The 17441-nt window shown below is 30.5% G+C and overlaps 3 protein-coding genes across 3 annotated transcripts in view; 2 read left to right on the top strand and 1 right to left on the bottom strand.

Annotated features, from left to right (window-relative positions):
• Positions 1-4588, bottom strand: part of LOC131846492 (uncharacterized) — a 70355-nt gene extending 65767 nt beyond the window's left edge. Inside the window, exon 1 of the mRNA XM_059195810.1 lies at positions 4331-4588. The gene's annotated coding sequence lies outside the window, so the exon portion shown is untranslated. The remainder of the gene's footprint in view (positions 1-4330) is intronic.
• Positions 4589-9296: 4708 nt separating this feature from the next.
• LOC131846584 (trypsin-5-like) lies at positions 9297-9935 on the top strand. The gene has a single exon (XM_059195921.1). It carries the CDS (start codon positions 9297-9299, stop codon positions 9933-9935), a length of 639 nt encoding a protein of 212 aa, XP_059051904.1.
• A 3079-nt stretch (positions 9936-13014) lies between these two features.
• On the top strand, positions 13015-13749 carry LOC131846583 (thrombin-like enzyme kangshuanmei). Its single transcript, XM_059195919.1, has one exon. It carries the CDS (start codon positions 13015-13017, stop codon positions 13747-13749), a length of 735 nt encoding a protein of 244 aa, XP_059051902.1.
• Positions 13750-17441: the final 3692 nt, after the last annotated feature.

Below are 17441 nucleotides of genomic sequence, written 5' to 3'. Positions count from 1 at the left end.
TAAATTTACTTAATTAGTTACTAGATACTAAATTTAAATTAAATTGTGGAATTGATTTTTTGTGGAATGAGATAAAAATATATAACCTAAAGAAAGGCTAAGTACAACACTAAAAAAAGTATAATTGTAACCAGTAATTATGATAATTGTAATCGTTTACTTTATAATAACCACTTTACATTTAAAAATGTAATTAATTCAAATGACGCAGAGAATGGCAAAATATTTGCTTGCCTCAAGTAAATGAATAAATTTAGTAACGATAACAATTTTAGATTGCTTTGCTAGCATTTAATTGTATTTGTCATATCAACGATATTTAGGTGAATCGATACATCGTGCAGGGTAGCGGCCGAGTGACACGGATCGATCGATAGTGACTACCGAAATAGAGAAATGTTTCGATACACCTAATGATTATTAAATTATTTTACTTATCAAATTTGACACCACCTATATATTACCACCTTCTATTAACACTTTCTAATACTGAGTTACTATTTGTTACCAACCAGTGGTTATATTCGAGTACTATTGTAAGTGACTGCTATAATTAAAGATGCTGAATTTAATATTATTGTTTGTTGAATAGTCTTTGCGAAAACTATAGATTTTTTGAATAGAGTCATGACTTAGAGGTTTACTATATCACTCCAAAGGGTACATTTCTAACAATATCTGTGGTCATGAAAATTAAATTAATGCGGGAGACGGTGTTACGTTCAGCCCCTGCCTCGTTGTACTCAGATGTACCCAACCTTATGCTCAGAATTGAATACTGTTACCACGACTAGGCAATGTTTTTACCCTTTTTGGGATAACAGATATGAAAATGTTTTAATATCGTTTTATATGTAAGTGTTATTGCATAACTAGATGAATTTAGAAAATCCTTCGGAATACACCATTTTACATACAAACTAACAAAAATTATCCTTTTTATCTATATATATAAAATTCTCGTGTCATAGTTTTCGTTCCCATACTCCTCCGAAACGGCTTGACCGATTCTCATGAAATTTTGTGAGCGTATTGAGTAGGTCTGAGAATCGGCCAACATCTATTTTTCATCCCCTAAATGTTAGGGGTAGTCCACCCCTAATTTTTTATTTTTATTTTAAGGCAAAACTACGTTTGCTGTGACAGCTAGTATTAGTATAGATTTGTATACACAATAGCGTTGCTAAGAGGTACCAGGTACCCCCTCCATAAAGCAAGTATGAATTACTTGTACAAAATATTGATTAATATTAAATGGGCACGAAAATTGTTACAAGATTAATGAATGCGTAAGGTTTGCGTTAGAATTATTTCTATTTTTATGTTCAGTTCTATAACAATGTTAATAGTTTATTGTTATTTCATTATTGTATAACAAACCTCAATTGGGAGTTTGATTATAATATACTTATTACATGAAATAGGTTTTTATAATAAGATTCCAATTTCGTTATTTTAAACACTAAAAATGAGATTTTTTCTGTTTGTTTTTTAAATCTTCATGCAATACTGCAAAAGTGATTTGGTGAAATGTAAAATTTAATATTAATTATCATATGATCAATAATAAACCTCGATTCTCAGATACAGTTATTTTAATATATACCACATATAGATATAACAGCGCTTGTTTTAAAAGCAACGGAAATTTCAATATGTCTAACGTTTTATATATGTATATAAATTAAAACGTATATAGATGGCCTCGGTGCTATCGCGGTTTAGCACATCGCTTTATGTTAAAGCTATGGTCGCGAGTTCGAATCCTCGCACGAATCAAACATTTATATTCCTAAATATGATTGTCTTTTCGGTCTTGTTGATGTCTATGTATATTATGTAGGTAATACTGAAAGATGGACAAAATTTTGTTTCAGGTTTTGTTACAATTTCTAGTTTCAGTCTTACACTATTTCCTAATACTTTAATTATAAAAGAACTAAGAACAGAAAATTGTAGTTAAACATAATTATTCGACTGCGGACAGTCGAATAAACAGTCAGTATTTCAAAATAGGCCACTCTAGTTTACACTGTAATATATATTTCTGTCAAGCAGGTCATGTTAGTAACAAATAATTATGCTTTTTATTATACCTTTATATTTGAAAAGCTTTGTAGTGGAGTGGCTGAGTACAGTGGATCGATAGTTAATGTGTAATATGCTCGGATCACGGCTCACGTTGGCCGATAAAATAAAACAACGGGAGGTTAAGTAATTAATTTTATTACAAACTTAATATAGGACGAGAAAAAAGAAAATGTTTGAAACAAAACATTAATTCTCTAATATATAAACAGAAAAGTTTATTGAGGCAATAAAATATGAATTCTCTTTAATTATATCTGTTCAAGTAAGTACATATTAATATAAGATTTTAATACAAGAAGTTATTCTTAAAGAGGACATACTTAGTAGAGTTCACAGAAATCTTTAGGTTTAACCATTTTCAATCGACTTAATGTGAACTAAATTACTAAGCAGTAAAATTGAGAATCCTCTAATTTATAAAGATTATAGAAAATCTATGAACATTCTGATTTAACTTACTGATAGGTATTTATTTCTTTACATTTCCTAGACAATATGGACCGACCTTTCTATAGGCACAGCCACGAGTGAATAATGTTTGGGGTGACATATCGCGGCAGACGACAACCCAAGTCAAGGACCTTTTATAAAACTCGTGACTTTTGATATGATGACTATAGGGACTGATAAGGTTTTCTGACGACTGGATAGTTCAGATGTTTTATACCTTTCACATGCTTTAAAGTCTTGGTTCATAAGAGTCGCAGGTTTGAATTTCACACAAACATTAAGCAGTATGTATGATTATATTGGTCAGGTTAGTATATTTTTTATTATACCTTAAGAGTATAATAAAAAAAATGATTGTAAAATAATGAATTTAAGTATGTTTATCAGTAGCTACTATTTCTAGTATGAGTTATTTTTTGTTTGAAGCTGTATGAGGTGTATAATGTTATTTATTTACAAAAAAAAGTTTTTAGAGATAAATATAGAGAAATAAATATATTAAATATTGAGCATACAGACGCATACAGCATTTAGTTGTTGCTTTGTGAATTTGCTTTACACAAAGAGTTGGGTGCTTCAAATATTTGTTCACGTTGGTTAACGTTGGAGTGCTACAAAGCAAGTTACATTCAAAAGTTCCAGTGTAGGTATGTCACAACTAGAATTTATTTTAAACAAAAACACACAAAAGTACCTGTTGTATCCTATAACTGTGTTATATACTATATATATTGTACCCTATAACTGTGTTATATAACAGTATTCAAAGAGAATGGTACATTTTTTTATGTAATTGGAATGGAAAACATGTCCATCTGATGGTAAGTGGTAACCGTGGCCTACTATGAGTAATATTACGGACATCACGTTATCATGTGATACTCCAAAATACCACTCATGCATTGTCAATCTGGAGGTCGAAGCAAGAAGAACATGCCGCCACATACTGTAATTTCACTGCATTATCCTAATCTTCAACCAAAACACTGCGGCTTAGTTATAAGGTAAGTTAGATGGCTGATATAAGTGAGACAGAGGTATCCATGTAGAAGACTTTTTGCAAAAGCTACTTCGGTAAATAGAAGATGATTTACATTCAGAATAGTTTCTACCCTTTTTCACTTCGTAGGTATAAGAGTTTTCAACTATTTTGTTAATGAAAATGAGTCTTAATATGGTAGATTAAGACTACTTTTCATGTTATTTTTTATGAACTTTTTCATTAATACTACATCTGGCTTTCGATTTTGTTGTTATCTAAATTAGTTCTAAATTAGGACCAAGAGTGATATGTTACTTATTTTGTTTCTATGCCCAGTTTCATGATATTTATTTAATTAATAGTAATTTCATTTAGAAAGTATTTTTATGTAAATTCCTTGCTTCATCAATACATACAATATCTCTGTTTTCCCTATGGTTGACTGGGAGAAAATGCCTTATGGTGTTATTAATTCCGTCATATGCTTTATTTTTGTATTTGTATATTGAAGGTAGTAAGTAAATAAATAGTTAGTAATAATTATGACAAGAAATTATGATTGTTTACGTAATTGTAATAAAGCCTTTAATTAAAGGTTAGAATTAATCTTTTCTTACAAAACTAATCATTTTCATACTTTTCAAACATTTTTCTTTAAAATAACAATACAATATTGTTTTAAATGAAAAGACATAACATTAAGAATATTACGTACTTTCTTTACTAGCCATCTCTTTTTATATCGCCTACTCCAATAATATATATAATTTGATTTATGAATCTATGCATATTCACAATAAAACTTACCTGCTAACTTTAAATTGGGTTAGCACCGCAGTGACAGGGGCTTGTAATGACCTCTAGATTGTCACATTTATAAATTCTTACACTGAAAAAGCACTGTTGATTGACATATCATTGTTTTAATTAGGTATACACAAACTGTTGTAACACTCAAAAATGTTTTCTAAAATTATGACATTAGTGACACTGATTATTCAAATGCGTTTTAGTTATTTAGCTTGTTCCTATAAATATTGAACTAAAGTTACGAAGTCTTCAGAAGTACGCAGCGCGACACGTCCGCTCGTAGCTCTATGGTTTCAGTTACTGCTGTAAGTTTAGATTGAATCGCGGATTTTCCGCCGACTTTAATGCCTATAAGCAGCTTTGTGGTTATTAGTACAAGGGTATAGCTTCACGATTCGAGTTAAAATAAAGCAGAGTTGACTGTTTGTTTGGTAAGGTGAGTCAGCCGTCAGGATTCGTAAAACCTTTTCCTATTGAGTTTTGTCAAGTGAGGAAATGCTTAGCTTTGTTTCAATGTGAAAAGGTTTTGGGTTACTTGTTTACATAGGAAGCTTTATAATATCTTTGTTTAGGTATTTCAATGTCAATAAAACTTTGCTTGAGTTTGTATGTGTTGCCTTACAAAGAGGTTCTATTTGTTTTAATTAATATAAAATGAACTGTTATTCGGGTGAATACGAGAAGTTAAATGTGTTTACTAAATTGTTGTTTCGTTGATGTATAATAGATAAATAATTAACTATAATATGTCAACAAAATTACATATATTTTCAACGAATTATATATATTAACGTAAATATAGAAAGTATAAAACTAGATTTCAAAATTCGATACAAAAATACAGATAAAAGATGTTATATTTTCGTTGCATAATCTACAATAAAAAAATATTTCCCCATCTATTTTATTTTATTCATAGTTGGGATAAAACTAAAACCACCTGACTAAAACAAACTGACGTAAATGCTTTTCAAAAATTAATTCAACCCATGAATTCAATTAAAATGGAAATTAAGTACCTACGTGTTGCAAATAGTATTCCCAAATTTTTATAGTGAATTGTGGGATATGTGTCAAATAAATGATCAATCGCTTAGATATGTGATGTGAAACTAATTTTTCAATTGACCATCTGTGTCTTTACCATTGTTTTAATGTAAGATTTAATCAAATTCATAAAAATTCTATTAATTATTATAATAGTGATACGTTTATATCTCAGAATTCATTATAAAAGATTTGTATTAGAGACATTAAGTTTCTTAAACAATACTGAATGTCATTATACTATTATAAACTGATGAAATTAATGTTTAAGTTAAAAAGTTAAGAATATCTACTAGGTCTTGCACAATTTACTGTTCCATTAGTAGAAATTTAGTAGTTAATAGAAGTTCCATTAATAGAATTAAAGACTGAAATAAACTACGAGTGAAATAAGGACGTGCATTGGGCTCTTTTTTTTATTTGAATGGCTAAGAAGCTACACGGTAAGAGGTTACCGCCTGTGCACATGAATAGTACTACCGATATCACGTTATCATATGTTACCAGTGATACACATGTTTTGTAATTCAATGGACCAAGATGTTATGCTTCTAGATCAGTAATTTATCTACCATATCTCACCCATTATCGAATATAAAGTTTATAAATCTGCTTGCGATTAAATTAGTTGAAAATGAGGTAACCAGACAGACTACTTTTTTCAAAGTCTACTTAGTCAAAAACCACATAACCAGGGACGACAACCGATATTTTTTCTGTTTAATCATAGAATGACATAACTATTCGATAGTAACAAATAGTCGAAACGATCAATTCATCCATTTGACAGCTACGATGACATAGACAGATTCACGAACACTCCTTCAACAAAAGAGATAAAGGCTTCAAATTTATACCCCACTTTTTGCATTACTTAAAAGAGATATTAGACTATTTACCAACTAATATTAAATAAGTTTGCCTCAAGGTATATTATATACTTGTATTTACTTCACTACTATTGATGCTCACTAATTGGCCATTAGAAATACTGGTTCGAGTTCGGAGTATAAATAATTTTTATTTTAAAGTATTTAATTAAAGTATATTTTTCAATGAAGATTTCTTAATTTTTAAAAGATTAATAAACTTCTCAATATTATAAACGGGAAAGTTTGTGAGTATGGATGGATAGATGGATGCACGGATGTTTGTTCCTATTTCACACAAAAACTACTAAACAGATTTTAATGTAACTTTACAGTAACCTAGCTTATAATTCAGAATAATACTTAAGCTATAAATTTCACGTAGGTGTAACAGACAGTTCATATTTCAATGGACGAATGTGAATACTTGCACCCGGTTGCCCTAATAAATTGAATTCCGGATCCACATCAATGCAAAGAAAAATTTATGTTATTTTATTTTTTTGTTACTGGCCTAGCTCTCACAATCTGGTATATAGCCGACGGTTACTGCTATTATCAGATCAGCACCAAAAACATTACGTTAACATGTGACCTGCGTGATACTACTCACGAGTTGCTATTCCAGAGAGCATTCCATTAGCTTATACCATTAGTAATTAGGCAGAATATCCCAAAAATTCCCATAGAAATGAGACATAATGAAAATTCATTATGTTTAATTTCTAGTCATTTTTCTATGAGCTTTCGTGGAGCTGTATATATTTACTTTTTAAATATCCAAATTGCAATCAGTAATAGCAGTTGCTATATAGGATCAAAGCAAATCAAATCGAAAAGATTTATTAATGTAGGACATTTTAGCTGCTTATGAACGTATTTTTTTTTTGTATTAATATTATTTCTCTACCGTATTTGCTCTCAGCATCAGGCTACCTTTATTATGTTTTCTTTTCAGTCATCTATTTTTCAGATTTGTGATAGGAGCTAACTTATGTTAGCTCAATAATATAATGAAGACTGGAAAAATTGTACATATTTAATATTGTAAAAATCCGAATACCAGGTCATCCTACTCCCTGTCTGACACATGGCCACACTATCCTCCCACAAATGATAACTGCGAGCTTTTAGCCTTCATGAATAGGTATACGTTCAGCAGTCATACGATATTCGTTTAACTTTTTTCATGGAAATTGTAATTGGATTCTGCTTTTAACTTTCTTTTCAATTTTCGTCAGTTGAATTAATAAAAGGTACTGTAATAATCTAGGTAATGTCCTCACTTTTTTATCCTTAGACCTAAATATTTCAAGGTGTAACGAACACAAATAAAATACACATTTATGTCGTAGTAATATAGTCATAAGTAGATAATTTGGTAGGGTTTCCAATATATATCCATGTTTGTTTACACAGTCTGTCGACTTGTTTGACGTTCCGTTCGTTTGATGAAAACAAGATGAAGCTGTAGAGCGCCTCATGATTAATTCATATGTCTTTTCAGGCTTCTTTGATTTACCTGTCGAGTAGATTAAGGAATGGAGTAACGTTTCATATAAATAAATCAAGTAAAACGAAGTCGTGGAATATTTACGGAGTAATTTAATAAAGTTAGCTGTACCCGTGACTTCATCCGCTTGAATATATATTTTGGAAACATTACTCTCTCAAGTATACTTCAATTAATATTGTAAATACTACTTGAACTCGCGATTTTGTGGGACATATTAATTGACTGAGATAAAAGGTATTACAACATTTATATAATTTCATTATCAGAAGGCAAGGAGGTACTAGATACTCAGGAGAGACAGGAGATGAACTTAAAGAAAACGACGATGGCGCATAACAGTTATGTACAGAAAATAATAATATAGAATATATTTACAGAAACTACGATTGGTGTGTGTTATTATTGTTTTTCTCCATTATATAAGACTTTTATTATTGTGAGTCATATTTCTAAGTGCTCGCTAAATAAATTTGCCGACTATAGGTTTCAAAAGTAGTTTCTAACTATCTAGAAACCCATTCAAATATTAATATAAACACACAAAATTTCATGAATATCGGTTAAGTTCAGAAGTAAAATATAAGTTAAGATTCTCTACTTGATAAATAACTTATTACTATATTTGTTTTATTATCATAAATAAGATTTCACAGTAGAATATAGATGAGGCCTCATCCATCACGAGAAAAGGGTTGAAATCTTCTTACTAAATCAAAGGAGTTGAAGATCTTCTATCAAGATTCAGGTCAGTCTTGCGTTTCGTTGGGAGGTAATGTAACAGAAGTAAAATTAATATATGTATTGCAACTTACTATACTCTGTGGCTTTCACGTCATTTTCGGGCTTTATATATCAATTGAGCATATATACATCATATTTAAATCAAATATGTTGATCCCGGTAATCATGATTGAGTGACAAGAATATAAATATTTTTAGAGACATACTGCGAGGCTTATACATTTACTAAATACGGATTTTTTCGAGTATATATCAAATTTTATTGATATCCATTGAGGGGTTATAAAGTATAAATGACTACGTAGATGTATTTACCAGGATGTATATATATAAGGATATTTATAAGGATATGAATATAAACTTACTACCTATTTATTACATTTACTTATCTATTTTATGTATTTTAAAATCACAGTAAATAAATTTCACATTTTTTAACACAATCGTACACGCGGGAGTAAAATCATTTATTATTTGTAAGGAATTTTTCTTTATATCAAAGTTGTCAAGTTGTACACAATCATTAGAAATAAATTACGTTCACACTTTAGCACATTGTCATATGTAGTATATTATTGATAAGTTCCAAAATTGTTTACATTTTTTGTATTTTATCTTTTATGACAATTTTGTTCATTGATAATAGAAAGAATGCAGTTGTTACTGCATTTAAATATAACTATGATAAGAATGTATTATTGAATTCCTTGTCAATGCTAATGTTTATCTATATAAGACTCTACTTTTACATTTTCGTTTTCATAATATTCATGCATAACTTAATCAAATCATGTATAGCACATATAGTGTTTATTTCGTGTTTTTCTTCATCACTCAAACATTTAGTTACACAGTGGTAGACAGAGTATATAATGGCCAAGCTGTGCGCCCACATAGTTACAAATACTTGGTGAAGTTGGCAATCGACACCGCCTCTAGTTGTAGTGGCTCGATTATACATAATTTTTGGATTATATCTGCATCCCATTGTTTCACTCATGATAATTTAATGAAAGTATCTGTATTTCACCATACTAACCTCAATAAGCCGCTCGATCAGGGAAGTCTTGTCGTTACACATCCTAGCTATGATAAAAGAATTTCTAATAATAAAGAAAGTGCTTACTACGATATTGCTTTGGTCAAGACTGTGGACTATATACAATTCAATGAATACGTCCAACCCATAGCTTTGGGATATTGGGAACCCTTTGACCAACAGGGCAATATAGCAGGGTATGGCCTGACTGAACCTAACATGACTGTACCAAGAGAAACAAATGTTCGTATATATAAGTGTTCGAGGCTAATATGTACAAAAGGTACAACACGTCCAGCAGGTGGAGATTCAGGAGGACCGCTCGTAGTGTCAGACATGTTAGTTGGTATAATTTGTGGTTATGATACAATTATCAAGGAGACTTATTAGGAGGAGATAAGTTGCCGTGGATTAATCATTATTAAAGACTTATAAAGATATTTATTACTAATAAAAATAAAAAATATAACCTAACTTCTTTATTCGTCAAAAAAACATTTATAAAATTTATTTAATGGCGTGTTATCCTTATTCTTTTATTTTATCAATTTTTGCGCACCTCTTACTTCTTCCAGGGTACCTATATGTAAAAATCAGATTTTGTTTCTTGGCAACCATACTGAACTATTTGCACTGCTGCAGTACACTCATTATGTATTATCATATAACACTGCAGCTTACCCTTGTTTTTTCTTTGTTACTTTTACTGTAATTATTCTTTTGCTATAGTGCAAATTTATCTATCTGTCTATGAAACCTATTCTTTAAATATACCTGACCTCTTTTATTATGAAAACACATACACAAACTATAGTAATATTAGTATACTTTCATCATCAGATGAGTCGATCAGGCATCATTGGATTCAAATATACCCATCGAAATGTGGGCTTGTCGCGTCATACTATGAATAAAAGTTACATTTGTTTAGGATCATAAATGCTTATGAAATAGTTTCATTTATAGATAAATGACATATTGTGTTACAACAGATAATTTTTAAGATCTATTTTTTCTAAACAGAAATAAATCATGTCGCACTTTATTTCCAATTACCATCTACAAATTTATATATTAGGTGATTTTCAAAGATTTATTACGTAATAATATGTAATGTCATATAGATAAGTTTTAAAAATAAACATCAACGTAATTTAATGATTTTATCTACATAAAAAAAGTAGAAAATTCCGATGCACAGTTTTTGAGTATTTTTAGATTCTGTTGAGTTAGCTCTGTTAAATATATTGAAATGTATAAAAATAAAACCTCATTTTATATTTATTATAAATATAAAATGAGGTTTTATTACCTTGGTAGACTTTATATAAGGTTGTCTACATAAATACCTCTGTTTCACCTTTTAAGTGTAAGTTCTAGCATAAATCTACCTGATTTGTTGTATGTGAATAAATGGTTCAAATTAAAATAATACAGTTTTAATATTTTTTCATAATATTTCTTCATCGTTGTTAATGGTGAATTAACAACGATGGTTTCAATAGAGGATCGCCTGGAGATCGACCTGTCACTAATTGCTTGCTATGGGGTTCCACCACTAGTTCCCATTACTGACAATCCCCTTATTCCATGCCAAGCAATTAATGAACACAATATTAATTGTTTGACGTGGCGGAAGGCAGTAACTAATGCACAGATGGTCGAATTTGCATATTTAACTACTGCAACGTCGGGAGTTTAGAAGGCAATAGACAATAATGTCCTCCATTCAATTTAGAAATTTTACTAATGTTAGCATAGATCTAAATATTGTTTTATAATTTTTCAAATAAGAGATTGGATATTTCTGTTAATTTTATAAACACAAAGTTGAAAACCGTAAACAAATCATACGCCTCTTGAAAGAATGGGCTACAGGATTCGCATTGGTTTATCCCGAAACTGGACTGTGAGCACAGATCGAATAAATCTGTGCTCACAGTCGTCAAGGTATATTACTATTATTAATAGAACGGAGGTTATAGTTTTATTCAGATTAATTCTAAATAAGCAACATACAAGAATAGGCAAAGAAAATAAGTAATTAATGGCAAATTGCGCTACTTATTGTCTTCTAATAGTCTAGAACCTCGGAGAACTGTATGATGGACATATTGTATTCCTCATTGAATTTTGTTTAATTACACGTGTAATATAAATACTGACACCTAATTATAATTTGAAATTTATTTATTTTGAACATTTTAAAACGAAAAGCGTTTCTTTATAAATATTTAAGTAACATTACTCTACCTCAACAATTTGCAGTACCGTTAGCCATTGCCGTGTCCGAGATGTGGCGTCGGATATTACGTTTTTTGCTGCTCGCTGAATGGAACGGCACGAATCCAAATTACTGGTATACACCAACCAGAAGTGTTCACCTGAATCGCACTATCGAAGTTTTACGATATCATTGTATATAAAGAATATTTGGAGTGTTATCGTCGGGGAGTCCGATGTTGCCGAGAAGACCGGCCGTTGCGAGGGGCCGGACTTTATCCTCGCTATATTGTCATTTTCATGTAGAGTGGCCTCTGCTTCGTGTATCGTTTGTTAATATTAATCTCCTGTTAAATTAACTGTATGTATGCGTTAAGATTAGGGACCCTCTTCTTAACCGGAATCGGTCGGCGGCATGTTTGACTTCCTTTTATTGCCACTGTAATGGTCTACACTACTGATTTTCGACGTTTTCCTCCTAATGATATTTTTTATACTTATTTCTAACAAAGGGACAAATGGAATAAAAATGTCACTTTACTAACAGCTTTTTATTGTAGTGCCGTAGGCACTAGTGCCATTACAAGGCCTGTTTGTTAAGAATTGGAAATTAATATATTTAGGTTGTCTGTTATTCAAAATTTATATTAATATATTTACATATATCTATTCATAATATTATTTAATTATTCCCAGATTAGAAAAATTAGGACACTTTTTTAGTCTATATGGTAATTATAACCTGACGAACCAAATTGTTGCTATGAATTAAAAATGTAATAGTTTTTATCAAGAATATTATTTTCTTAAAAAAGTAATTTGGGCATCTCACTATCTCATTAGGTAGGTACAAGATACTTCTAGATAAAAAAAACATATTAATATAAGAAATGCGCTAGTATGTAGATTTATTACCTTTTTACGACAAATGGGTTGAATGGGTCTTAACAAAATTCGACGCAAACATATATTAATATACAGGTTATTATTTGTCTAAAAACACAGACTAAACCGCGAGTAATAGCAAGTGATAAATAATTTTAAATATGCAATGAAAATAAGGAAGTATACTTAAACTTGTAAAATTTTCGAAATTATTTGTTTGTATGTTGTTATTGCATTGTTAATTTTAATAGTAAAGTGGAATTTATTTGCCTCATACCTAGCATTCAATGTAGTTAAATACTAACTTGCTCATAACAATTGACAACAATTATTCATTGAAAAATCCTTGACTCAAGCAGTCATGTGCTATCAAAATTATTTACTGTCTATTTTATTTTGTTGTTATTTCCAAACGGTATGTGCAATAGAGTCTCGCGTATACGATGGTCAAGATTTAAGATTTGAAGTTCATAAATACTTAGTAAAAATCAAAGCATATCATCGTTTGAACGCCGTAAGTCGCTGTAGTGGTTCCATAATAGACCAGTCATGGATAATAACTGCAGCGCATTGTTTCAAAACAGACGTGGAGATTGTCGATGTTTTTCGTCAAAATCATCACGGCTTGAGATTAATCGCTAAAGTGGCTCGAAAGAACATATACTCACATCCCTCTTATGTAGGGGACAGTGGCCCTATCAATTACAGATCGGTAGATATTGCTCTTATGAAGACATCATCACCAATTAAGTTCAATGCTTACGTACAACCAGTGAAATTGACGGAAGAACCATTTCGGATCGGACAATCAGCAATCATTGCTGGGTTTGGTAAATCTGAAGATCATATGGCATACCCTCGAGAAGGATCTATCGTATTGGTTTCTTGTCCACGCAATGTACAAGGTGTAATCTGCTCAATTGATACAGTGAGGGCAGGTTCTGGAGATTCAGGAGGATCTCTTACATCGAAAGGTTATCTCATAGGTGTCACATCAGCAAGCTGCATTAATGTTCATATACATAAAAAATGTATCACCATTTACGCGGATGTTTTCTCAAATCTGGATTGGATAACGGAGGTAATACATAAATAGATGTTTCGTTTATGGCGATTTTTATTCAAGTTAATACATTATTTATAGGATAAAATTAAAAAGCTTAAAAAAATACAATACTATAATATATATATTGCATAGACACTAGCATATTCTGACAATACAGTTAAGAGATATTTCATGTTCAATTAATGGATTTCAATAAAAAAAGTATACTTTTGTTGTTTGACAACATTATTCACAAAGGCGCCTACTCGTTTAAAATTGCAATGCGGCTCTAAGGTAAGAAAACGCAACCGTAATGCAAGGACAATTAAAATTAACAAAAAGAAGGAAGCAAGTAGTCTCTCGAAATGTAATTGGAGTTCAAATCAAGTTGACGGTTTACCTGAGAATAACAACATAATAAAATGCTGGATAACCCATACAGTGCTATATATACATATGTAATATTCATAGAAGACAATACAAACAATTATATTCATGACTACAAGTTTGTGCACCTTGCGAAGACTCAAAGCTGCGATCATCGGAAAGTAAGGTGAAGAGCAAACCGCACGACCAACGAGGCCGTATATATAGGTATACATATAAAGGAACAGCACGACTGACATCACTTGTTATTTGCCATTCCGGGGAACTAATATGTCTGTACCCTGTAATTACACTGCATGATATCAATCTTCCACAAAAATACAGGCTGTTTGACTTCTGTAATGGGTGAGATAGATGTGCCTACGCAGACGATTTACTTGTACCAAGTTAAGCCCGGTTTAAGAATCTTACCTGATAATGCACATAATTATAAATATTTCATACTAAACAACTGACAATAAAAGTGGAGTATCGTAAGTCTAGAACTCAGTTTAGCTTAGGCGCATAGCTATCCCGATTCTGGTACCCTAAAATACAATGTTCAGGTATAACAACTACGTTACCTTGACATTATCCAACCCTTTGTGAAATTATAGGCACACTTCCTAGGGTACCTCTCAAGGGTGTTTGCTATTACTGTTATGATATGATATTCTGAAACATGAGGGTCATTATAATAATTATAATTGTAACAAAGTGTTTATACAATAAATCTCTACCTATATTACAAAGACAGAGAGCGGATATATTACGAGGCAAGTAAATTCCGCAACTACACTGACTTTACAATTTTATTCACTATTCTAGAAGAGTATCATATTGTATTTCTATATATGAATATCACAATGTTATGAGTACATTAGCCGGGGCGGGCCATTAGTATTTCGGTATATATAGATCATTCAGTAAGTAAATGTCTGCGGTCAGTTGCAGGATATTGAAAAAGATAATATTATTATCATTTTTATAAAATCCCCTTCCTGGGACGAAAGGGTTTAGTTTATGATTATTACATTGCACACCTAGCCATTTGTATTTATAAATTTAACCGGCTATGTGTGAGCGTGGATATTTCTATTTACTTAGATGTTTTAGCCGCTAAGAGTTTGTTTCTGCTGTGCTTCGGTTGGAGGGTGAAGTAAGGCAATGAAATTACAGGATAAGAAGCATCTCATCATCTCATTTTATCTTATTCCTCTGGAATTATAGCACATGAGTAGTATCGTGGATATTGAATGATAATGTGATGTTCATAGTGGTGAATAAAAAGGTATAGATAATTCCTATTTTTTTTATTTCGTCATCTGACGGTATTTGCATGTACTTACTTTACTTTGTGATCTACTTATTTGATTACATGACTCCAAGTATGCTTAATCATTATTATTACACAGTATAAAAATGTTTAAATCTTTAAAACTACGCAAAGAATTTGGAAGCGGTTTTTTTTTAATAGATAAAGTGATTCAGGAGGAAGGTTTATATATATATAATACATATATACCTGTGCGAAACCGGGGAAGTAGCTAGTCATTTATATAAGGAAAATTTAACCTTCAATTTTAATAATAATAATCATTTATTCATAGAGAGAGAGAGAGAGAGAGAGAGAGAGTGTATATAATATAATTATTTTGATTTGTCAAATCTATGATCAGTTCGGAGAGCTTTTAAGCCAAAAAGACAAGGACAAGAAACTGGGTTCTTATTCCTTTCATATGAGCTTGTAGAATTAAAAAAATATACATCCAATTTTAAATTCAATTAGGGAGAGTGTAGTGATCTCCAGTATATGCTATTGTATCTTAGAAATAATTTGATAGTTAGCCGATATAACATAATTTTCTAAATTTCTGTATATATTGCTCACTTCACATTGTTAAACCTTTCCCGTTACACCTTTCATAAACTTACTTACCTACCCGTACTGCCAATAAAGTTGAATAACTCGCTTTTATGCCTGTCAATAGCAGACCTTACTAATCAATCTTGAGATAGGTTTATGATTATATACGGGTATATAACTATTTACTTTCAGTTTCATATTTTGTTACATATAGTCATTCCTAATATACTCATTTTTTTAAATAAATAAATATTGGACAATGCACCCCATATCATTTAGTCTAAAACTAATAATAGTCTGTACGTACTATCGGCAATTTATAACTGATGGATCAACTACATGTTTTGGAAATACATAATCTTTATACAAAAGAATATTGAATACAAATATATTCATAAATGCAATGCAAATACAATTGCATGTTTACAATATTGAATGATCAAACCTAAGAACATCAAAATAAAAAATATTTTTTTCATGTCGAAAACATGACGTAATTCGTTTCTCCATAAGGTTCAGTTTCAATTTTCTTTTAGAAGAACTGGCACGAAACAGAACTGTCATTCATTTCTTTTTAAAACGAATTTATTAACATTACTTACATGTTTTGGTTTCTCTATGATGTAATTGAAAGTAAAATCATGTACAGTTTACCATTTCAAGTACTTGTTTAGTGAGTAATGAAGTAATTTTGTAAAGTATGTTATCAATTTATTAAAAAAAACACTCCAAAATATTTTTGGTAAACCGTTCAATATAATATAATAATATATAAAATATAATAAATAAAATAATATTTAAATAATGCTGTATTTCAATATTCATATAGTATATTTATTCATTAGTTTAATATAAATATCTAACCTATCGTTATAATATAATATTATAAACTTGTTTACTTAGTGTGAATTATGTGGTTGGTGTGGTATTAGTCGCCTGTAAATCACATGTTTCGTAAGTAATTAACAATGCATGTTGCTTCACAGTCCGATGTTACCATTATGTTTTATTAATGACAACAAGTTCATTAAATGTCTGGTGATACGTGTACATTTACATAATACTTGCTGACCCCGCAAACATTGTTTTGACATATAAATTAAAATCGGTATTAAAAATTAGGATTCAAGCTAGAAGGGCGACAATTTATAGTTGTGTGTATTTTTCAATGCTAAATCATAATAAAATATTATGTCGAATAAATTAAAAATCATTATTTAGGGGTGGACAATCCTTATCACATCACTTAGGGGTATGAAAAGTAGAAGTACGAAAATTAGCCGATTTTCAGACTTAATAGGAAATATTATATGCATATGAAATTTCCTAAAAATCGTTCAAATGTTTCGGAGGAGTATCGTACCTTACATTTTATGTAAGTATAAGATGTAGCAAACAATATTTATGTAATTTTACTAACCAGATGTAGACATTGTCCAGGTAGTCTGCGTGAATAGTTGTTGAAAGTATAATGTTCGGAATAAATCTTTTGTGCATTTTTATAGAAAAT

Source organism: Achroia grisella, unplaced genomic scaffold, assembly GCF_030625045.1.
Source record: "Achroia grisella isolate CSIRO2021 unplaced genomic scaffold, CSIRO_AGI_Agris_v1 utg511, whole genome shotgun sequence".
Classification (NCBI taxonomy): Eukaryota; Metazoa; Arthropoda; class Insecta; order Lepidoptera; family Pyralidae; genus Achroia; species Achroia grisella.
This window is presented reverse-complemented; position numbering and strand designations above follow the sequence as displayed.

Coding starts and splice junctions, on each gene's coding strand:
- LOC131846583 (XM_059195919.1), top strand. CDS start 13,015: ATGTGCTATCAAAATTATTTACTGTCTATTTTATTTTGTTGTTATTTC.
- LOC131846584 (XM_059195921.1), top strand. CDS start 9,297: ATGTATAGCACATATAGTGTTTATTTCGTGTTTTTCTTCATCACTCAA.